The 24,616-nt window shown below is 40.8% G+C and overlaps 1 protein-coding gene across 1 annotated transcript in view; it reads right to left on the reverse strand.

The window, feature by feature from the left end:
* Positions 1-1,323: 1,323 nt before the first annotated feature.
* LOC141430001 (alanine aminotransferase 2-like) overlaps positions 1,324-24,616 on the reverse strand; it is a gene marked incomplete at its 5' end in the record, with an annotated part of 29,834 nt that continues 6,541 nt past the window's right edge. The window contains 11 exon segments of the mRNA XM_074090530.1: positions 1,324-5,358; positions 7,437-7,443; positions 8,353-8,425; positions 8,427-8,494; positions 8,756-8,812; positions 10,902-11,054; positions 11,509-11,637; positions 14,656-14,867; positions 17,499-17,689; positions 19,367-19,461; positions 20,782-20,871. Coding sequence (XP_073946631.1) covers positions 5,210-5,358; positions 7,437-7,443; positions 8,353-8,425; positions 8,427-8,494; positions 8,756-8,812; positions 10,902-11,054; positions 11,509-11,637; positions 14,656-14,867; positions 17,499-17,689; positions 19,367-19,461; positions 20,782-20,871 — 1,224 coding nt within the window. The 3' untranslated portion in view covers positions 1,324-5,209.

Raw genomic sequence — 24,616 nt, forward strand, 5'->3', positions numbered from 1 at the left:
GCTTAGCGAGTTCGGAGCGGTATTTGAGGTAAATAAAGTTTAAAAGGACTAATTAATATTTATTATCTAATTAGTAATTTTCAAATTGCGTGCCGCGGCTTTTACATAAAAATAAAAATAAAAAACATATAAAATTAACTAAAACGGGCTTCCTCTTCCAAAGGCAGCGCAGCGCGGGGCATCGTGCCTAAAACGCTAGCGGCGTTGCCTCGTTGCACTGCAAGGCTCAGTCTTTGGGCGAAGAAAAAGTCTGCTCTTTGGCGACATCTTTTGCAATTTCAAAAAGTAAATTCAAATTGGTTTCTGACTTTTGGACATGAGCACGTAGAAGACTTCGCAGTTTACATAAAACGTCAGAAGATGTCGCTACTGCTGACGCAACAAACAAACAAAAGGTCGATTGTAGCAGCATTGCGTAAGATGGCGCTAACCTAAAAGAAATTAAAAAACATGCCACGGTTCTCGTTGACACTAGGCATTTCTGACATGTGCAATATCGTTAGATGGCGTTAGAATCGTGGGGTCCGTTTGACGTTGCGTCTTGCTTTCCATTTTAGTTTCAACAAACGATCCCAAACGCGACGCAAATGTCAAACGGACCTGACAACACGATACCAACGCCATCTAGCGATATTCCACCCATCACAAAAGTCCTCTATCCTAAGTACCTACTATGATTTAGTTGTTATGAGGGTTTCACGACAGGTGAAATATCGCCAGGTGGCGTTAGTATCGAGTGGTCCGTAGGACGTTAGTCTTACTGCGATTGGCTCAATCAAGGCTCAATCCAAAATCACAAACATGACACGAATGTCAGTTATCTATCAAACACTTATCAAACAGCCCCTCGCTATCTTTGCTCGCTATAATTACTCCAACGCCAACTAACATAAACCTGTCACAGAACTTGCCGCATTCTTATTTATCTACTGTGTTGTGTCGCGATGCTTTCTGTCTCTCGCTCTCTCTAGCTTTGATGCGACACAACACAAGCCGTCACAATACTGCATCAGATAATATGAACGCAATGAACTAAAAGAATTTCCTTGCTCACCCAAGGTCGCGGGTGAGCAAGGAAATTCTTTTAGTTCATTGATATGGACCTCCGCACAGTAACGCCTGATTCAATAAATATGAACGCAACCATATAAAATTTATGAAACTTATCTCCATCTGAGGCTGTATTGCCTGACGTTTCTGATGCTCGCGATCGCAATCAAATGACAGTTTTTGTATGACAAATCTGTCATTTGATTGCGATCGCGAGCGAAAGAACGTTAGGCAATACGGCCTCTGTTCAAACATGTAAAATGAAACACGATAACAGTTCGCCTGTTTTTATTCAATTTAACAATACATAACAATTCATCTTACACTAATAATTTCTAGGGCATACTATACTCGCACTGGTCACGCTACAACCGATACAAGACTACTTACTAAACCAGTAATACGCTGTAAAAAAATGCAGGCACGTGCTGTATTAAATACAAGATCGCGTGACAAAAATGTTTAAATAAATAGGCAGTTGAAAATTTAAAAACAAAATGAATAACCTAACTTTCTTATTGTCTCAGACATTGGTCGAACCATGGCACGCCGACTCGACAAAGGAATCAAATAAGTTACTAATTACGTCTCTAATCATATAAATTTCGCCTTTATTCCTAATCTAATTATCATTTTTACTGAGTTGCCTACTCTACAGATTTCATACACTGTTTAAACAAAAATAAAGCATTTTGACTTCTTTTCGACTTTAAATAAAGGAAAGATTCGTTGGCGTATACGCAGTGCTGGATTTAAACAGAGCAGACAGCAATGTTTATATCTCTATTTTACGAAGTGACTGAGCATTGGTAAGGAGTATACTTAGAACGTGAACTCTGTAGCGCCGGGGTTCCCAAACTTTTTCAGTTTGCGGCGCTATTATAGGGTTAGATTTCGTCACGGTGCCCTTGCAGTTAGGGACTAGCTAATTGAAATAAGCAATGATGATTTTCACCAGATTGCCTAAGTTTCCCGGGTAACTGGAGTCCCACGCGCCCTAGGGCGCCGCGGCACAGTTTGGGAGCCCCTGCTGCGTGTGCGTATTGCACTCAGTTCCAACGATGTATTTACTACATCTGTCTGTGTGTCCTGTATCTGCGTTACTGCACCGTTGCGCAAATACTGTGGAAGCGAGTTTTTTGACAGGTGAAATATATCTAGATGGCGTTAGTATCGAGGCCCGTTTGACATTACAGTCTTGCTTGCGATTGATTCATTCTTCTTCTTCTCTTTTAAAATATGGATTTTCTGTCCTAATTAATAGGACAATTTCGCCAGTGTCAAAGTAAACTCTCTTTGAGAGGGACGTTGTACGGTGGTTGTAGTTTTTGCAACTTGATAGTAAAATTCCCGCATTAAAAAATGTCAGACACGAGAGCAATATAGAATTTTGTGATCACTGTTAAGGTTAATCGCCGCATAAAACACTATCAAAATTATACTTCAACCAGCCAAAGCAACAGAAATAGCAAAATTAGATATTGTCTACATCCGCCATGTTCGAATGCAACAAATCGAATCCGATTGGTTCATTTAGTTGTTCCAATTACAAACGTCACACAAATGTCAAAGTAGTCAAATGGATACGACACTAGCGCCAACCAGCCTGTCATAGAAAACCTCATTATTGCTTTAATAACACGCCTGAACTATCCAACACAATATTATCCATACGAACCCCCTTACAACGCGACTAAATTCAATGAATTACGATCAAAACTATTAAAAAACCAACTAACAGCAGCTGATTTTTAAATACTTGATCACAATGTCTTTTCAAAATTGATCATCACAATATGAGATCGCTGTAACGATCTATACTTACATAATTTATTCATTCTAATATACATACAATTTTACTAATATTGAAAAACGAGGGGCAAATTTACAGCCTTAATCCCCCGTTTTAAGGTCTACATTAATTCAACGCCGACGACCAACATATACGCGGCATATTCAATTTGATCTGCATTAGGAATAATTTAGAGTGTTAGCATAATAAAATTCATATAACTAAACCTATTTGTGCCTGTTACACAATTCTCGCAAAATAACATAAGTAGATATGGTTAAAAACTAATCAATACAAAAAATACAATAGATGTATTTGTATATTTGCCAGCTTGCTCAACATCAGTCAACAATATGCCACCATTAAAAAGGTGGCTAAATAAATGCTGGCCAATAGATAATACAAAAAAACTTTTATTAAATCAAATGTCACTTTAAAAAAAGGATGAACATAAACACTTCTGTGCTCGAATCTCTTTAAAAAAATCGTCGATGACTCCATCACGATTTTGGAGCTGGCTTATTTTACCAAGTCATTGAGTATTTCCATCCCAGCCTATATACGTCGTCCCACTGCTGGGCACAGGCCTCCTCTCAGAAACAAGAGGGATTGAGTATTTATTATTTTAATATCGACCAATGATTTAAAACATAAAAAGATAAAGCATTATTGTTATCTTAACCACATACCAACGTATTGTTTGATAATTCCAATAATAACAATTCGATAATCGCGAGTACCGTTTAATTTTTTTAATTTTCCAATTATGTCTCGAGAGTTTAAGTAATATTGAAGCCTTTGTAACACTGCAAAGTGACTATTTAGGCTGTTCCACGTATCTTAAAGCAGCGTGGAGTAAACGTAACGTATATTGTTATAGATACCGCTGGGTGTCGCTTACCATCAGGCGATCCGTTTGCTCGTTTACCACCTATTCCATAAAAAAATCTATAATGGTGTCCCTCACTACCATGACCATCGCCACATATATCATGGAGAATGTTAAAAAGTTATATTTTCAATAAAGCATAAGAAGAATAATATTTTCAAAATTGGTGACACTTCTTCATTGAGTATGGTTCCTTTGTAGCAACCCAAGATATGATACTGCTTAACTTTTTACCCAAACAATATCGTGGTATTAAATTTTTCTCCAAAAAATCGTTTTATAATCTAAAAGGAACCCCCAGATTACGCGAGCCTTCTGCGATGAGATAAGGTACAGAATATCATGTGTGTGCAATGTGATGTGTGTATTACAATTAGATTTTAAGTTTTATCCTTTATGGACCTCCGCAAATTAAAGCCTGATTCAATAAATTATTTGATTCTTTAGTTGTAAAATTGTGTTCAGAAGCAACGCTACACAAACCGGCATCCATACTATAAGGCTGGAAACAGTGCTCGACCGAAGGTACGTCCTGACCGTCGGTTGCGAAAATTCATTCAGTGCTACGCTGACGGCGAACTGCGACGCGTGTGTACTGTTCACAGGGCGGTCGCTCCGTCAGCGAAGCACTGAACGCATCCATACAATCTCTAGCTCGTCGGTCGACCGACGCCGCGCGACCGACGAGTTGGACCGACGGCTCGACCGACAATCACGCGCGTACCGTCAGCGTAGCTGTGTGCGCATTCATAGACTTGCAGAGATATAGCTACGCTGACCAACGATCAGCGCTGACCGTCGGTCGAGCACTGTTGCCAGCCTAAGCTAGGCTAGGGTATAATAAGGTTGCTTTCTCATCAAAATTTTATTATGCTAAGGAAACGACGAGCGAGGTCATAGCTACCAGCACCAGTGCTAAGCTGAGCTATCGGTGGATGTCATACAAGTTTAATACTACGCAGCCTAGCAGGTCTCAGGTGGAAAAGCAGCCTAACTGTACGAATGTGCGCAAGCGGCGAGTTTTTCGCTCGGCTTTTTTTAGTGTTGTTCGGTAAAGTTCGTCAATTTAGGGGACACGCGAGCGAAAAACCCCAAAGTATGCAAAGTTACTCAACCAATTTAATTCCTAGGCCACCGGGAAATCTTATAACAATAGGGTGTTATATAACGTCATTGTACGTACATGTTGGATATTTCTGTCTAATTTTTTATGTTTCAAAAATCCTTCCACAGTTCGAACGGTTGTGTTGCTCTGATGATGCACTCTGTTTGTGTTCGAAACGCCTGACGTTCGAAACGGTAGTGTGGCGGTGACAGTCGGGTGTGTGTGATGAGATGAGTATTCCTTAAAAACAAATGCTTGGATATTCCCTGTTGTTATCGAATGACGTAAATATGATGACAAAGTTCTACATAAGCCTAAGAATCAAATTGGTCGCATGTCTATCTGGCCGTGTGGTGTCCGGAGCTGTGTGTGTCTACGCGTACTCCTTGGTGAACTTCTCGTGGAAGCCCTTGAAGATGTCCAGCATTTCTTGCAGCAGCGCGGGTTGCGGCAGGATGGTCGTGCGGAAGTGGTACGTGCCGGGACGCTGACCGAACCCGGAGCCCGCCACCACGCAGATGCCTGGGGGAAGGGGGGGGGGATTAGTTCAATAATAATATAATACAGGCATAGCAACAACTGGAAGTCTATGGGGGACATACGCATGTCTAACAATGGACATCCTACTGCTATGCTAGAATGGACCCATCTCTTCACGTGGATATCGTAAAAAGGCGACTAAGGGATCTGGTGTGAGAGTGGGTGCTCTCTATTGCCAACTACGACAAACTCTGCGGTGTGGAAGGCATGAGGAAACCACCACCACACTATTCTCTCCAATTCTCTACTCAAGAAAGCCTTCATGAAAGTTCATTGCTGATTCTCATCCGACAATCACGAGAGTACAAGTGTAGCGACTGGAGACATCGGTTACACGCTAATTCTGGCGTCAGTTTACTCCATTATTCGCGTGTGTGACGTTTCGCGTATGTGATGTTTCGCTTTGTGGCGTTTCGCGTATGAGCCATTGTATGTGACGTTTCACGTTGTGGCGTTTCGCGTATGTGACGTTTCGCGTTGTGGCGTTTCGCGTATGGTCGTTTCGCGTATGTGACGTGACGTTTCGCGTGTGGTGCGTTTCGCGTGTGTGGCGTTTCGTGTATGAGGCATTTCGCGTGTGTGTCATTCCGCGTGTGTGTCAATTTGCGTAGATATGTAATCGCTTATTCTGGTAAGAATGATGAGAGAATTATCGTGTAACCTTCACGGACTGAGGAACTGATGTAAATTAAACGTATAATAATATTCGTCAATCCATTATGAATGGCGGAAAACCAGAATAGTGGGCTGAATTGACGCCAGAATGAGTGTGTAACCGATGTCACAGACTTTCCTTTGTAATACTAAGGGGCAGTTTCGTCATCCATTGATTAGCGTTAACCGACGATTAAATGTGATGCCGTCTCCGTCTATTCGAACAAAACAAATAGAGACGGCATCACACCTAACCGCCAGTTAACACTAATCAATGTATGGTGAAACAGCCCCTAAATGTGATTTTCCACCGGCGAGGCGAGACGAGATTGAAATTTGTATGGAGGCGCTCGCGGCTGCTCGCGGCAGACACAGTTTATGTGACATATATAGGCAGAGCCGAGATGACGCGTGCCGTGGTTCTTATTACAATGTCATTAATGTCTAATTTTGACAAAATCACGCGTCTTCTTGGATGGCACTAGGTATATCTGTGATGCCCTCTTACTATGTTTTGTCCGATTAAACAGAGACGGCATCACATTTATCTGTTACATAAAATTAGTCACAGAGTGGTGAAACATGCCCTAAATCATTTTGCTATGATCTCTTGTTAGATAAAAGTATTGGTAAGTAATGATCGGAGCAGTTACCCAGTTTCTCTGCTTGAAGGCGTTGAAGGCTTGCCGGCCGCGGGCGCCTGCGATGGCTTTCCGCCATCGAAGCTTTCGGCGGCATCGCCGCGGGAACGCGACATCGCAAAGGTGTACAATGAATGAATGACCGAAAATAGAGAACGGATTTAAAGTAGCGATTACAAGTTTAATATGGATATGACTAGTGCGACTGGTTAAATAGATATCAGATTGGTTATTGATATAGTTATTTTGTTTACTTACTTACTTACTTCTTATTACTTACTTGCTTATAGATTCCGCATGCAATCTAACTAATCACCACAAAACATACAAAACATACATGGCTTAATACAATGATGAATTAACAAAAATAAATTATAACTTAAAAACTAAAATGCGAGTAATCTTAGAATATAAATATAGAATAAAAAATAGTAATAATATGCAATGTGCAATTATAGAAAATAAATATTTTATTCTAATTATAAGAGTTTTATACAGCTCAAACCTAATACATCATATTTATTGCACAACTTTTTGGTAAAAATAAATACCTACTTGTAGTAGTCTTATCCATATTAAACTTGTAATCGCTACTTCAAATCCGCTCTCTATTTATGTATGTGGAATTTGAGGCTTAGGGCTTGTCTATATGACTTCATTTCGTTTCTAAATGCGGGATACAGTGTTTTTCAATCTGTGGCTGCCCCTTAAGGGGGTCGCAGTATCTTTAAAATGCTTTCACCACCGTTATTGCCTATTGTCTACCCTGAATCTAAGTGTTTATATCATACGTTTTTTGTACTGCTTTATGGTGTGCAATAAAGAATATTTGTATTGTATTGTATTGTTATTATAATCAACGTAAGATAATACAAATAACTGTAAGTGGAGGTAAGCAGGGGGTCGCCAAATATATTTCAAACCAAGGGGGGGTCGCGACATGAAAAAGTTTGAAAACCACTGGATTATTTAAAATAAATTCAGCCGTTTTCGGGACATTGAACTTTAAATTTCAAACCAAGGGGGGGTCGCGACAAGAAAAAGTTTGAAAATACTGGATTATTTATAAATAATTCAGTCTTTTCGGGACATTGACTTATTTAAACCAAGGGGGGGTCGCGGACAAGAAAAAGTTTTGAAAACCACTGGATTATTTAAAATAATTCACCATTTTTCGGGACATTGAACTTTTAAATTTCAACCAAGGGGGGTCGCGACAAGAAAAGTTTGAAAACCACTGGATTATTAAAATAAATTCAGCCATTTTCGGGACATTGAACTTTACAATTTCAACCAAGGGGGTCGCGGACCGAAAAAGTTTGAAAACCACTGGATTATTTAAATAATTCAGCGTTTTCGGGGACATTGAACTTGAAATGAACAAATGCCGAGGATTATAATCTCTCTAACTTGCTGTTTTCAACAGCATATGCTGAGCCGGGGACTTTTTATAGCGGCAGACATTTCCTATTTATTTTACTTATTATGTGTCATTGCTGTTATAAATAAATTATTTTCTTTCTTTTTTCTTTTTCTTTCTAAATCGGTTAGATTATTAGAATAAAAATGTTATTGTCAATTCGATTTTTGCGCGTTTAGCGTATTAATTGTGTAGTGGGCAGTGGGGCAGTGGCAGTGAGCAGTGGGCTATGGGAGTGGGCAGTGGGCTGCGGGCGTGTACCTGCACGATGTTGCAGCGGAAGCCCTTCATGGTGTTGAAGGTGTCAGCGATCATCTTGGCGCGCTTGTGAGCGAGGCAGCACGGCGGTCTTTTCCTTGAGCCACAGCTCGTACGACGGGTCGCCCTCTTTGGGCGGTTTGGCCTGGAACCAACGAGATCAACATAAGCTACGTTCCATATAATATGATATACACCATGTTTACTTTTCATTTCAGTTAACTTTAAGGGGGCAATCAATGAAGTCAATTTCCAAAGACACTAGTGGGCTACTGTTGCTGTTTTAAAAGGTAATCAAGAGTTAATATAATTAATTATTAGCAGTAAAACAGCGGAAAGGTCTTAATTTATGACGTCTTTCAAAGTCCGTAATTTTCTAACGTAAACAAAAGTTAAATCTACTTACAACTAAATCCACAGTGGTCTGTCCCAGCACCGTGGGGCACAGCATGGCGGAGATGGCCTGGAATACAAAAATACAATACAATATAACAACTAATAGTCTTTATTGAACAACACAAATCGATACAGTGAAATAAAAAAATGTAATATTGTATCTTGCGCCCTATTTTTTTTATTTATGTCTTTGTTGTCTGTCACCCAACAATGCAGGGCTCTTGTACCATCTGCCAAAATAAGTGCTCAATTCTAATCAGTTCCCTAATCAATGAATATGTCGTTAAAGTCAAACTTTCAAGTGACAGACACGTCTATCAATTGGCATTATTGATTTTATGACATACAAACGATTATCAACTTTAGGGTGGTAGACCATATAATTTGGCTGATGGTACCTATCCTTTGATATTTCGGATATCGTCGTTGATTACTGCAATACCGCATTTTGCATAAGGTCATTTTCATGTCAGATCAGTACAATGTTAGTACTCTTCTGACAATGAAAATTATACCTTATGGAAAAAGCTAGTACACGGTATTGCAGTTGAACGACGATATGTGACTCGACGTGGGGAGCACTCACAGATTACCCCCTCTGGCACTCTACAGGGTGGAAAGTTGAGATAGGGCATCAAGGCAGCTACTAGATCGCTTGCTTCTACGCGAAAATGCTCTTAGGCGACCTTTACTAACTTTTTGAGTGATGACAATCAACATTCACAGATTTTTGATAAAATGTACAGTCAGCGAAAAAATCGATCAGATTTGGACTTTTTTTTGCCATCATCATCATTATCCCAGCCTATATACGTCCTACTGCTGGGCACAGGACTCCTCTCAGAACAAGAGGGCTTGGGCCATAGTTCCCACGCGGCCCAGTGCGAATTGGGAACTTCACACGCACCATTGAATTGCTTCGCAGGTTTGTGCAGGTTTCCTCACGATGTTTCCTTCACCGCAAATTTCGTGGTAAAATTCAAAATGTAATTCCGCACATGAATTTCGAAAAACTCAGAGGCGCGTGCGGGGTTTGAACCCACGACCTTCTGCTTGAGAGGCGATAGGTCAAACCACTAGGCCACCACGGCTTTTTTTTTTTATGCCAATCGGTCCCATTTCCATAAAGGATTAAAACACTCTTTGAGACCAACTGTGGTTAGAGTACTAGAACACCCACAAATCAAAGAAAACTTTTTCCATACAGGTAAAAGTTAGTAAAGGTCTCCTGAGAGCATTTTCGCGTAGCAGTAAGGAATCTAGTAGCTGCCCTTGCTGCCCCAACTCAACTTTCCACCCTGTATAGAGCGAGTTGTGAGTTGTGGTGCAGGGAAGGGTAAATGGGAAAATATCAAGAAGACATTCTCCCATGCGCTGGACTGACCAGCTAAAAGCCCTAACAAATGCTCCTCTGAACACTTGCGCCAGAGAAGCGACAGCCAGGGAGAACTGGCGGTGAATTGTTGGACGTGCTCTGTGACCACGACTGCTCTGTCAAGAGTATCCGACAAAGAAGAAGAACACTGCAGAGGTATTGTCGTCAAGGAAGAAACCAATGGATCAACAAAAAAATACTGATCCAAACACCCCGCAGAGCCTTTCCAGCAGATGGCTGAAGCAAGACTGTGTGGGTCGATAAGCAACTCCCCCACCCCTCTCCTCCCCGTAGTAAGCTCCGGGGAGTTGGGGCCATGCAGCCGGATGTTTTAGCCGGTGAGAGTCCCACACTGTCTGGGCCTTTCCCTTCCCAGTCGCCGGTTATGGATTTACCCTGACTGCACGCCCCCATATTCTATAAAGCACCTCATGTAAAAGTAAACAAGTGAAGTTTAGAAAAGGCTTGTGAAGGGTGAGGTATGCTAGGTGGCAGGTCATGTTTTTTTATTGTCAGGAAGGCAAACGAGCGAGCGGGTGATCTGAGGGAAATGATCACCACCGTCCACGAGTAGTATAGTTGTTGTTATGGTCGACCAAGAAAGTGCTTTACCAATTTTAATGACAGTTCCTACTTCAGGAATAAAACAATAAGGCTGATTGTCATATTGACTTGTGAGTGAAAATAGGCTTTGACGTTTTAAGCGCTACAAATGGAATTAAACCTAAGGGCGGTAAACTAATTTGTTGGTCGAGTATAGAGGACGTGTATGAGGAGTTACCTTATAGAGGTTGGCTTGCACTTGCGGGTCGAAGTTGACCAGTTCCATCCACCCTCCGCGCAGCCCGCACTCGCCCATGTACCCCTTGCTGACCGACATGAACGACGCCACTTCCACTTCCTTGGAGTACGGCGCGCCCATCTCCATCATCACCTGCGCATTTACAAACGGAATGAGCATGACCACAGAATTCTGAAAGAGAAACACTCTTTACATGGACTACCCAGGAAGGGCAAAGAAGGGCGTCTGCCTCATCCCCCTGGAAATTGTATCTTTCCCCTACACACTACATATTTGTATCTTATTTTCGTACTGCGTACGATAAAACAGGTGCGGGAAATCCAACCTACAAAAATCTGACTTGGCCACCCAGTTGTCAGGACCGTCGCTGCAGGAGGGAACTCCTCAACGGTTGATGGCATCGACTTGAAATTTGGTACGGAAAGGTAGTGTGGACTTGCTGGATATAAAAACTACAGCCAGCAAAAAAGTTTATACAAAAACTAATTTTATTCTAATTTCGTCTCGCGATATTGTTAAATCCGTAACCGGCCCCAGACCGCTCCAAGCGCTATACAGCTACAGCTACAGGTACAGCAGAGGTTACCTTCTTGAAGGAGAAGAACTGGCTGCCCTCCGCGTAGACGTTGTCCTGGTAGACCTCGTCCGCGAACAGCACCAGCCTGTGCTTGTGGCAGAACTTGATGATGGTCTCGATGTTGGGCCGCGTCAGCACCTGCGCCCACAACAACAACAACTGGTGCCACTTTCAAAACCATAACCATAATACTATTTTATGCAACTGCATCGTAATAGGGGTTCTTAAAACACGAGTATGGGTATATATACACCGTGGGCCCGAATAACCCGAGGATTTTAACAGGGTATTTCTGACGATAATACGAGTAAAAAATGTTATATGAACATAGGTTCAATTATGTACTTTAATTAAAATTATTTTTTAGAACAAAATAATTCAATTAAGCTTAGCACGGCCTTGTGAACAAGTCTTTAGTTAAGAGAGTGAGTAAGAGGAACCAATCTTTAGTAGAGAAACAGAGTAAGCGAACATGACACTTCACGAGTCGCTCCGATATCATACGATGCCCGAGTCAATGAGTGCAGTGTGGTTCATGTCACGTGACATGTTATTGTTTACTAGTTTGTGACAACAATGTCATAACATGCTTGTATTGAACTGAATTAAATGAAAATATCTCAATTTGTTCATTCATAACCCACAAATTTAAAAAAAACTTTATTTTTGGTGTTTCTAGAAAAATACATTTCATTCTCTTCACCATAACCGGTAGAATGACCTTGATTAATATCCGATCGAAATCATACTTTCCTTTTATTGTTACAAACTTGCTTGGTACGTGATGGAACTGATGGATGGATGACTGTTATAAAACTTATCTTGCGGGTGACGAACAACTAACATCAGCCAGTATTTTATACTCAAAAGCTGTTGATAATTGAGGCTTATACCACGAGTATTACTAAGAAAGTAAGAGATAAATAAACACAATGCAATATTTCTTAAATTACGCTTTATTAGTGAGTCAAGTTTTCAAAATGTGAACCATTGTTTTGAACACAAAGATTCATACGTAACCAGATTTCATTATTTAAATTAGTAAAATTGTCTTTTATTTCTTCTGAGGCTGTTATAATTCTTAGCAGCAATTCTTCTCTTGTGTTTACTGGTCGTGAGTAAACCTTTTCTTTCAATGTCCCCCATAAAAAAATCTAGAGGAGTCAGGTCTGGTGACCTGGCGGGCCAGGCGAGAACATTGCTTCCACGACCTATCCACTATCCACATTTCCGAAGTGGGCCGGGCAACCATCATGCTGGAACCACATTGTTCTACGTGTCTCCAAATCGACATCTTCTAATAACTCATTGAGCTCATTACTCAAAAAATTTAAGTAGTTTATGGAATTTAATCGATTTGGAAATATGATGGGACCTATCAATTTATTGCCGATAATTCCAGCCCACATGTTGATTGAAAATTTGTGTTGGTACGAGTTCACTCTCTTTGAATGCGGATTTTCTTCCGCCCACATATGTTGATTATGGGAATTAAATACTCCTTCTCTCGTAAACATCGACTCGTCAGTCCATAATACCTTGTCAAGAAATCCGGGGTCTTCTACTAATTTCTGGTTGATTCTTTGGCAATATGTGACTCTAGCAAGCCCATCGTTCTCTATCAATCCTTGTACTTTACGGTGGTGGAAAGGATGAAGACCGTACCTTTTCCATAGCTTTAATATGAGTCTGTAATTAACATGTACAATCCGTGCTATAGCTCTTGATGACAACGTTGGATCTTCTGTGATTAAGTTCATAATTCGATTTTCTGTTTGTAAATCTAAATTTATCACCCTTTCTCTGTGAATCTTTCCAAGACCTACTTCACAAAACCGTCTATGTGTATCCACGAAGGTGGAATGGTGCGGTACGCGACGAGTGGGAAATCTTCTCCGGTATTCAGCAACTGCTCTTTGCGAGTTGCCGTTACAAAACCCATAAATGAAATGGATGTCCGCTAAGTGAGCAGGAGGATAATTCGGCATAGCTATTTATTATTTATTACACTTTATTTGCAATACCGACTGTTCTAGCAAAAATAGGATTTAACACCGACCGTGATTTGATCTGACGTGACAATCAGTAATCATTTTTAACGTTGACATTTAGTAAAATCTACATATTTCATGATATCGGCCAGTTATTATAGCATAGGTAAATACAAATAGTTTGCACTCTCGCAACTCGCGATTCCTATCGCGATAGAAACAATCTTAAGTTTTAGCGATAAGTGAGGAGTACTAATTGTGATTAAGTCAAGAAAAAGATATTATAATTACACGGCTATGCAGCAGTCTGTTACTCAACTCAGTTTTAAGTCGCATCTTCAATATCGGTAGAAATAACCATGATAATGAAACCTACTTGTAGTTGGATATCAAACTTAAATACTGCAACTGGGCCAGAAAGCATGCCATTAGTATGTCTGCGTTTAAAAATATTAAGTGGTTAAACATACTACGTCACATACTTAGGGTGTATTACACTTGAGATTTTTCTACTTATGATTTTTCTTAAATAACGATTATCTCAAAAACGGGTTGTTATAGGACTACATGTTATACTACTTTATATACTCCAATTGGGCTCTAAAATCGATGAAAGAAAGAAAGAAGAAAGAAAAAAGGACATTTATTCACTTACACAGAACGGTTTTACGGTGGTTAAAATCCCTCGGGTTATTCGGGCCCACGGTGTATAATAGGTCACATGAATCTTTTAAGGCCAAATTACGTACAGTTGCATACAATATTTTTATCTTTATCCATATATTTAAATCCTCTACCATGTGTTCCGCGAACCATTGAGAATGACCTGCATTAACGAGAACTAGGTAGGTATGTCTGCCCCACGAGCTGCGCCCGCGACGACCTGCTGCTGGAAGTGGTCGCAGTTTTTCTTTTAGAAATATACTATTTCACTTACAAATGTGACGAAAAACATTGTATGTCGCACGGGTGATACTACAATTACGAACATCAACTCATTAAAGCCCTCAGTCTTCGACTTCGGGCTTCTAATACTCTCGTTCGTAATTCCTTATTTACCGCCCTTAAGACACAATGTACTATAATAGGGCTGAAATTGCTCGAAATCAGCGAGTAAAGACACTATTTGTAAAGTCTCATTATAAGGGGTGTCGGAGCCCGTTACCTGTCCCGTAGGGTTCCCGGGGTTGATGACGACGAGCGCGCGCACTTTGCAGGCGTTGGGGCCGGTCTTGCTGGCCTCGATGGCGCGCGTGAGCTCTTTCTCGTCGAGCGCCCACTGGTTGTCCTCGTCCAGGTAATAGCCGACCTGGCCCAGCCCGTACTCCGCCAGCGACGCCGAGTACAGAGGGTACTGCGGGATCGGGATCAGCACGCCTGGAACGACCAACAAACCTAAGAACTTGACTCTGCAACCGTCGCTAAATCAAAAAGCTACTCCATAAGGACCTTATCTTAGAAAATTTTTTAAATTCCCCGAAATATCTTAGAAAATTTCATTTCAAAGTTCAATAGCTCGAGTGAACCGATTTTAATGACACATAGCAAGGAGACTCGCTTTCACGTAAAACAACTGGAGGGACTACTACGAAATTTGAAAATCGAAGTTCGTATCGTACAGTCAGCAACAAAGATATGAATACAGCCAAAGTGCCAAAATATGTATACAGGACTATATTGCCTGAACATTAAGGTCCTGTATACATAGTTTTGGCACTTTGGCTGTATTCATATCTTTGTTGCTGACTGTACCTACCGTCCCTCTCACTCTCGTATTACTTAAATAATACCTATAAGCGTCAGCGAGACGGCAAGATACGAATTTCGAATTTTGCACTTCGTAGTATAGGGCCTGCATCGAAATCGGTCCAACCGTTTGAGAGCTACGATGCCACAGACATAGAAACAGACAATGGCGTCAAACTTATACCCCTCTTTTTCAGTAAAACAGGTATAAAACCCACAAAACCTAATACGATAATTAGTTACACCGTAACATGTAGTCCAAGACACTCAAGGTCACATTAAATGTACGTATGGTTTACTCATTAGTGTTTGTATAGACCAGCTAGTACTTTGTCATTGTCACATCTCTAGAACAATTGTATAATCCTCAACAGCTTGTTAACGCGACAACAAACTATTCTTCGCTATTCTAAGATGCTTGTGTGAATCAACGTTCAACTTTTAGAATATACGAGCCATTACGAGCTATTAGACCATAACTCTAAGTTTGCTACCGTTGTGAGTAAATATAAATTACAAATTGTGTTGTTGATATACGTAGACGACTTGCTCGGTTGCTATGAGGATGATTCTAGCAAAAACCAATTGATGACTGCATCAGTTATTTAATATGAAAAATAAATGACTAGTTTTTCTGAGACTTTGGACATGAGGAAAATAATTATACTTTAGTTGCTTAAATAACTTACAGCCTTATTCATAAAAAATCCTTAATTGAGGTTTGATCGGTCTGTTACAATACAATACAATACAAATATTCTTTATTGCACACCATAAAGCAGTAAAAAAAACTTATAATATAACACTAAGATTCACGGTAGACAATAGGCGGTCTTATCGCTACTACATCTCACCTCATCATCATCTCATCTCATCTTATTGTTACTTAGCAGACTGATTAAGCTTGTTAGACGGTTGTCAAGAAGTATGATTCATAAACACTTGCTAGCAGTCTGCTAGTTGTGAGCTGCTGATAGACGGATTAGACGCGTTATGTTGGCCACCTTGACAAATCAAAGACAAAAAAATGGCCTAATCGATAATTAAAAAAAAATATTGACAGCAGTGACAGCAAATTACCAGGAAAAAAAATTAAAAGCGAGATGTTTGTTTTCCCGCCATTTCCGATCCGCATGTTTATGTTGTGCAAAAATCCATAATTATGTTAATCATCCTTATTTTTTTTCATATTTATTGTTAATTTATTGTTGCTAATTTAGAGGATTTTTAAATACAAATTCCTGAAAATAATTTTCCTGTTTTTTTTTTAATCTGCGTAGCCCTGCCTTCACTATAAATATCTTCGGTACCTATGGTTTTTTGCTCTAGTCAAAGTCAGCTGTTCAAACTTGTGGCGGCCCATTTTGTCACTTAGCAGAGAGATAAAGGAGGGTCTACGGTCCTCTAACTTTAGCAGAGCCTTGATCGACTGATTAGCGCTAACAGACGTTTATGAATCATGTTTTTAGCATCGGGCCTTCAAGGAGCCTTCAAGGAGGCTCTAACTTTTTATGAATAAGGCTGTTACAACGTAATATTTTGTTCCTTTAACTGTAAGCGCACATTGAAGAGGTCAAATGAAGTTAATTTCTCCAATACAGTAGTGGCGTAACTTTTACAGTTTAAAAGATAATCAATTATGCGTAGTAAACAGTGTACTCGTATACAACATTTTTAGTTTAGGATGTATTTTTAAAGTTCTTAACGTGTTTTTGATTGTTTGCACATATGATTTTAGAAAAAGTTAGTTTTTTTTTAATGGCTTTCACTCTTGCCGTTTTAGCAAGACGTATTTCACCAATGTCGACGTAGAGACATGAGGAGACAGACTGTTAAAGTTAGTTTTGTTGATACCTCTCTTATGTGTCACGTCAATGTCATCTATCACGTTTGTGAGTTTAGCAATTTGACCTCTAACAGTGACTGTCAATTTACATTTTAATACATATAATTATGTATGAAAAAAAAAACTTTTTTCGGGCCAAAAAGTCTCTTTTTTATAAACACAATCAGCAACTCCATTCCGCATTAGGCTGCGGCTCCACTGAGGCGGAGACGAGCGGAGCGGAGAAGAGACGTGTAATTGTGAAATCCGCATCTCAGAGACGAGATGTAAATATGAGTGGTCGATCCCTACACGTCTCCTCTCCGCTCCGCTCGTCTCCGCCTCAGTGGAGCCGCAGCCTCACCCCCCGCTCCAGTAGCCACGCTTTATTCGGGTGTTTCCAAGCGCGGGCCGGGCCGCATGTTTAAGGTACCAACCAGAGTCTTTCCCGTCGACCTCGTTGACCAGCAGCTGCAGCACGTTCTTGATGGCGTTGGAGGCGCCGGCCGAGAGCACGACGTCCTCCCAGCGCGCGGGGTGCCCGTCGCGCCGCTCGATGAACTCGGCCACGTGCCGTCGGATCAGCTCGATGCCGTGCGACGCAGAGTACGCGCCCGCAGACTGGCCCCTGACGCAAACACAAACACAAACACAAACCCGAGTTAACTTGCATTTGCATTACATTGCGGCGCTCGATTGACCGCAACAAACTCGTTGGCTTTACGGCCGCGCAATGTAATGCAACCTGCACGATTTTTCTTGCAAGTCTAAACTATTCTAGTTCTAAGTCTATTTAGCGTCATGTATGTCTTTATTTAATAATAATAATAAATATCACGGGACAATTCACACCAATTGACCTAGTCCCAAAGTAAGCTTAGCAAAGCTTGTGTTATGGGTACTAAGCAACGGATAAATATAATTGTGTAGATACTCGTAGATACATACTTAAATACATATTAAACACCCTATTTATATTCATTTGTTCTATGTTTGTTTTATGGCGTTAAATAAATGTATTTCCTTTCTTTCTTTCAAAACTCCAGCCGGGAGACGTCCACTGTTCAACAAAGTCCACCTGCCTGCATCCACCGGCCAGCCAATTCTCGCAATGCCATCGGTCCGCCTGGTGCCGTTTTTTTTTGCCGGACTTGCGGTGTTGTTTGGCTTACAATGAATGTGTGTACATGCAACCGACACTTGTCCGGCGACTTAGCTATAGAACACCGTACGTCCGGCAAAAAAAAAACGGTCCGTTGTCCGGGGAAACAACGGACGTGTAAATACAAGCGGCTCAAGGGCCTACGCCAGCTGACGCAGTTTGGACGGAACGGGCGGACGCCTGTTGAACAATAGTAGCCTATGAGCAGCGCTGACTGCGCGCGTCGCCTGCATAGGATTCTGCACTCGCGCCAGCTAGCGCATGCCCTAAAGCAGCGGTTCTTAACCGGTAGTCCGCGGACCACTGGTGGTCCCTGGAAGAACTCGAAGTGGTCCGCGAAGCCATCAACAACAAGTCAAGTAGCGGTCGGAACCGTTCATTTATTTACAATTTTACTTTTACTGTATATTACCTTCAAACAGTTGGTGGTCCATGGCAAGACAGAAATTTTGTCAAATGGTCCGTCCTAACTAAAAGGTTAAGAGCCGCTACCCTAAAGGAAGGCCTGCTATGTGGGAATGGGAACAAATAAGTATCGGTATTTAAGATGACTATCATGACTATTAGACATACAAAAACGCATGAGACCCGTAAAAATAACTCGATAAACTTACAAAAATTCTATTATGAGGTGCATCTTCTGCCAAGTTTCCTGGTGTCCTTAATTTAACCCCAATAGGCTGTAGAAGCTATTTTACGTTCCGCACGATATGATCAAAATACTGCAACTTTTTGGTCTTTACAGTGCTTCGCACCCTATCTACATATACGTAGGCTGTACTTCTAGATTAAATGCCTCATAGGCTTACTAGAGTTTACCCGCGGCTTAGCAAGCGCAAACTGTATCTTGGTAGTTACAATTGAAATTCTAGGATTTTACAAAATTCCTCTATGAATTCCCAAAATTTATATCATGGTCTTCATTGAGGTTTTTTTTAAAACAACTGTCCAAAATTTCAACTCTAAACCCAGCGGTTGAAATCTCCTGATCCAGATTATAAACTAACTCTTTGCCAAAATTTCATCCCAATCCGAGCAGCCGTTTCAGCGTGAAGAAGTAACAAACATACTCACTCACTCACTCGCAAACTTTTGCATTTATAATATTAGTAGGATAAGATGAAAGTACGGTGGTGTACTCACCCGCAGGCGCCGAGGATCTCCTTGGCGCGCTGTTTCACGTCGCTCGGGAAGTCGTACTTCTCGATCAGCTCGGGGAACGTGACGCATGCCAGCACCTGACGGCAACCACATCAGCATCACCACTCATCTCCGCTGTACTGCTATTGGCGTGCATTGGCTCTATTCCAGGGTAGGCAGTTGGTAGTTTAGCACTAGCGCTGTCTACCCCGCTGCCTACTCAATTCAAACCATAGCTTGTGCCCACTTATAAGTTTAGTTTTAGTTTTGTAACTAAGGGACCCCATACATCTGTATTATTATTATTCTTTTCATGTATTTTTTTATTTAATTTTATACTGCAGTATTTAAGTATTTTATTTTGAAAAAAAAAATACTTTCTGCCAAGTTTCTTGCGGCGCATTCTTCTTGACAATGATGGAATTTCCGAAAGCGCCGGTAGTTGTAAAAAATGACATGTAAAAGTGCCCATCGCGGCCTATTTACTGAATAAATGTTTTGATTCGATTAGCGTTTTTGCCGGCGGTTTCCCGGCGGAGCGGAAACACGGCGAGCACGCTGCGATATCATCGCGCATTACCGCCAGCGTGCCGACGGAAAAAACGCTAATGTGAACACGCTCATAGGCTACAAGGAAATAGCACAAGGCAATAGCGTGAAGCTCAGCTGGCAGCGCCAGTTGCATCTGCATGCACTCGCCAGCACCAGCAGCAGGGTAACAAGCACAAGAGGCGTTTCATAAGTCAAAGTCAAAATATCTTAATTCAATTTAGGCTATAACAAGCACTTATGAATATCGAAAAAAAACTACCCCTGGTTCGGAAAAAACCTCTTTTTCTGTTGCAACGGCATCACAAAAACGTATTAAAGAGCGTTGCAGTATAACACAAATTGAGAGCCCTTTGATTAATTTACCTCTGCCGAGACGGCAGCAACCCTAAGAACAATGTCCAACGGTCAACGTGCATTTGTTAGCTAAGATTAGATATCAATTATCTTCTACCCGCGACGGTATGTTGGTTCGCAATGTTTGCACGGACATGCAAACCGCCATCTCGAATCATCGAAAATATTTTTCTGCTTCGAAATATTTTATTTTATACTATGACTATCATGTCATGCCCATGGTATGCCTTAGTAAATATCAGTCTATATGTTTCGCTATCAGTGACGTGGTGACCTCTGGCATTGACCTTTTATGGTCTTATCACAAGCAAAGGCCATCCTCGTCAGAAAACCGGTTCAAATAATAATAATTCCGTGGTCGGTGGGCCCGTATGCACCAAGCCGAAGATTGTTATTTATTTATTTAGTTGTTACAATTCGGTATGAGTCACATGTGATTGTATGTTGACGACATGGCAGTGTGGACGATTTAAGGTGACAAAATAGGACTGTAGATGTAGTCAATAAGTTACCTGTCGCACGAAGGTGAGGGGCCGCTGCCCCATCGCGTGCGCATCGCCGATGTTGGCCTTGATCACCCGTTTGAAAGGCTTCTTGGCGCCCTGCAACAAACACGAACAATACGATAACATCACTCATTTTCATCTAAACCTCAAAAATCAAAGTGTTGGGAAATCATCGACATAATGTGATAAGTCTAAGAACTGCCATCACTCGTTACTGCTTGTGCGTTATTATTTGTATGTTCGTTGTGGTTTCAAAATTTGCAAACCATTTTCGGAGATTTTACCAGAAAATTCTTATATCCGATTGAGTTGAAATTTGGTATATTTAAGATCGGTGCCAAATGTGACGATACAATATTCTGATAGTCGAATTCTGGCGGTCCGGCCAGGATCGCATCCGCACGACGGAACTCTTCAACTTTTAAAAGCATTGACTTAAAACTTGGTACAGGCACGTAGTTGATACGCAAGTACAGTCAGCAAAACGTTCGTATTAAGCTGTTTATTTATTTATTTAGAAAGTACATCCACATCATGTATATTAGGTACAATTTGAGCCATATTATAAACTATTTAAAGGTACTTTATTCCGATATACATGACAATTACGGAGCACATGTCATTGACCATAAATGCGAGATGTCCATTACAAAGTTAAAAATTTGGTACTTTAAAAAAAAAAAATTAAATAGTCACAGATTAAAATAGAATTTGATAAAAAAAAATAAGAATACATTGGAACACAATTCAACCAAAAATCAAAAAAAAAAAAAAATGACATGCGAGTACAATAAAACAAAAATAAAAAAAAAGATTATACATATCAAGTCAAAATCGAAATCGCTTATAAATACAGACATAAAAATAACAAAACAATAGCTGTTTAAAAGTATTTAATGTTAATTACCATCCATAAGTCGCCAGGGTATCCCAACAAGCAGACATGTCCTGGTAAAACAGTACGGTTGGCGACCCTTATCATAATCATAAACAAATATTGGCTAAAATCAGCGTCCTTCGTATTATCTAGATAGAGCCTGGCAAACCATAATATTTCCATCCATCCCAAACGTGCGCAAACGTCGCTCAAACAAACAGATTATGTCACGCTACATTTCCATGCAGGAAACTATGACAGAGCGAGAGTTTTGCAGGTTTACGATCCTTACTAATTTTATAAATGTCAAAGTAACTATCTGTATGTCTCCTGACCCCCCACATCCCTGTGAAAATTAATTAGCTTACACCTACATTTAATTTTTTTGTTTTGTTATTTTAAGTAATTATAATTTTTGTTTTAAAAAAAAGACTGCCAAGTTTATTGCGGCAATGATGGTCTTTCCGAAAGACTGGCTTCCGTAAAAAAACTTTTAACAAAAACAAAAAGAAACAAACCTAATATTCAAATTTTTAGACTACCTACTTGTATTTAACTTGAAAATGTGCCTAGCATTTAAGATAACGATGAAGATTCAAATTAGCGTATCAACAATCTATAATATTACAAATGGCTATCAACGGAGTCCCAAGGAGATTCACATAGTGAACTAGATAGCCCCATATAGTGAGTGAGATAGATATAGCATATCAAAGCCAATTGTTAGCACTTATCTCGGTTATCGTCACAAGCGCGCAGATTGCACGCGGCCTGTTATATTATATCGCTCTCCGTAAACGTTTTATCATTATAATTATAATCTACTTGGGCCTTTATAGGACAAAGTGCTCGCTATCTTATTAAAGATTATTGTGAATTGAATAATAATAAAGATAACCCTGGCATATTATGACTGGTATTAGGTATATCTATGATGCTTAAATGCTGCCTTGTTTCGTCTGACCTCTTGTGCGATCAGTGGCGTATTGAGAAGTTAGGGGGGGGGGGCGCCACTAATCCTACTAATATTATAAATGCGAAAGTTTGTGTGTGTGCAGTGGCGTACCCGGGGCGGAAGAAAATTTTGCCGCTCACTTATTTAGGGCCCTCATTCTAACAGCCTTATTCATAAAAAGTTAGAGCCTCCTTGAAGGCTCCTTGAAGGCCCGATGCTAAAAACATGATTCATAAACGTCTGTTAGCGCTAATCAGTCGATCAAGGCTCTGCTAAAGTTAGCGGACCGTAGACCCTCCTTTATCTCCCTGCTAAGTCACAAAATGGCCGCCACAAGTTTGAACAGCTGACTTTGACAAGAGCAAAAAACCATACCGAAGATATTTTAGTGAAGGGTGAAGTTACGCAAAGATTAAAAAAAACCAGGAAAAAATATTTTCAGGAATTTGTATTTAAAAATCCTCTAAATTAGCAACAATAAATTAACAATAAATATGAAAAAAAATATTAGGATGATTAACATAATTATGGCTTTTGCACAACATAAACATGCGGATCGGAAATGGCGGGAAAACAAACTTCTCGCTTTTTATTTTTTTTCCTGCTAATTTGCTGTCACTGCTGTCAACTTTTTTTTTTAATTATCGATTAGGCCATTTTTTGTCTTTGATTTGTCAAGGTAGCCAACATAACGCGTCTAATCAGTCTATCAGCGGCTCAACAACTAGCAGACTGCTAGCAAGCGTTTATGAATCATACTTCTTGACAACCGTCTAACAAGCTTAATCAGTCTGCTAAGTAACAGACCGATCAAACCTCAATTAAGGATTTTTTATGAATAAGGCTGTAATTGATCCGAATCGTAGGTGCAACATTTTTTTGTTATGGAATTATCATCATCATCCCACCCTATACACGTCCCACTGCTGGGCACTGTTCTCCTCTCAGAATGAGAACACTTGGGCCGTAGTTCCCACGCGGGCCCAGTGTGGATTGGGAACTTGACACATAACTACCATTAAATTTTTATGGTATTTTTGCCGCCCCTAAATGAGCCGCCCGGGGCGGACCGCACCCCCCTCTCCAACCACGCAGTGTGTGTGTGTGTGCGCGTGCGTGCGTTCGTGCGTGTGCGTGTGCGTGTGTGTGTGTGTGTGTGTGTGTGTGTGTGTGTGCGCGTGCGTGCGTGCGTGCGTGTGCGTGTGTGTGCGTGTGCGTGTGTGTGTGTGTGTGTGTGTGTGTGTGTGTGTGTGTGTGTGTGTGTGTGCGCGTGCGTGCGTGCGTGCGTGTGCGTGTGTGTGCGTGTGTGTGTGTGTGTGTGTGTGTGCGCGTGCGTGCGTGCGTGCGTGTGCGTGTGTGTGCGTGTGTGTGCGTGTGTGTGCGTGTGTGTGTGTGTGTGTGTGTGAGTGTGTGTGTGTGTGTGCGCGTGCGTGCGTGCGTGTGCGTGTGTGTGCGTGTGTGTGTGTGTGTGTGTGTGCGCGTGCGTGCGTGCCTGCGTGTGCGTGTGTGTGCGTGCGTGTGTGTGTGTGTGTGTGTACTGTGTGTGTGTTTGATTGATTGTTTTTAATGTAAACCACGATTTAATTTTCGGGAATTCCAACGGGAATTAAAAAAAAACCTGAAATTTCAATTTAGTTGCTGGATCTAATGATTTACGTGTGCGATTGTTACATTTAATGTGCGATTTAAGTGTAGCTGCTTTTTGGCACACATCCAATGGCTACTATGCCTATCAAATCGCCATAATTTTCTTATGCTGCTGGCCTTAAACAAACTATAAAATCGTGGTCTAGAAATAGCCTCAGCCTTAGCATATAGGTAATAAACACTTTTTAGTATAGTCAGCACCAAAAATAAGTTGGCCAGCGAATTGTGGCCACATGGAATGATGGCAATGAAAAAAGTTAAGAATGGCAACACATTTCACAGATGAAAAAGCGCGCGAATATTCGTCCATTGTATTTGTATGTATCTGCAATTCTGCACTATGCGTTATTATTTAATATTTG

Source organism: Choristoneura fumiferana, chromosome 8 (assembly GCF_025370935.1).
Source record: "Choristoneura fumiferana chromosome 8, NRCan_CFum_1, whole genome shotgun sequence".
NCBI lineage: Eukaryota > Metazoa > Arthropoda > Insecta > Lepidoptera > Tortricidae > Choristoneura > Choristoneura fumiferana.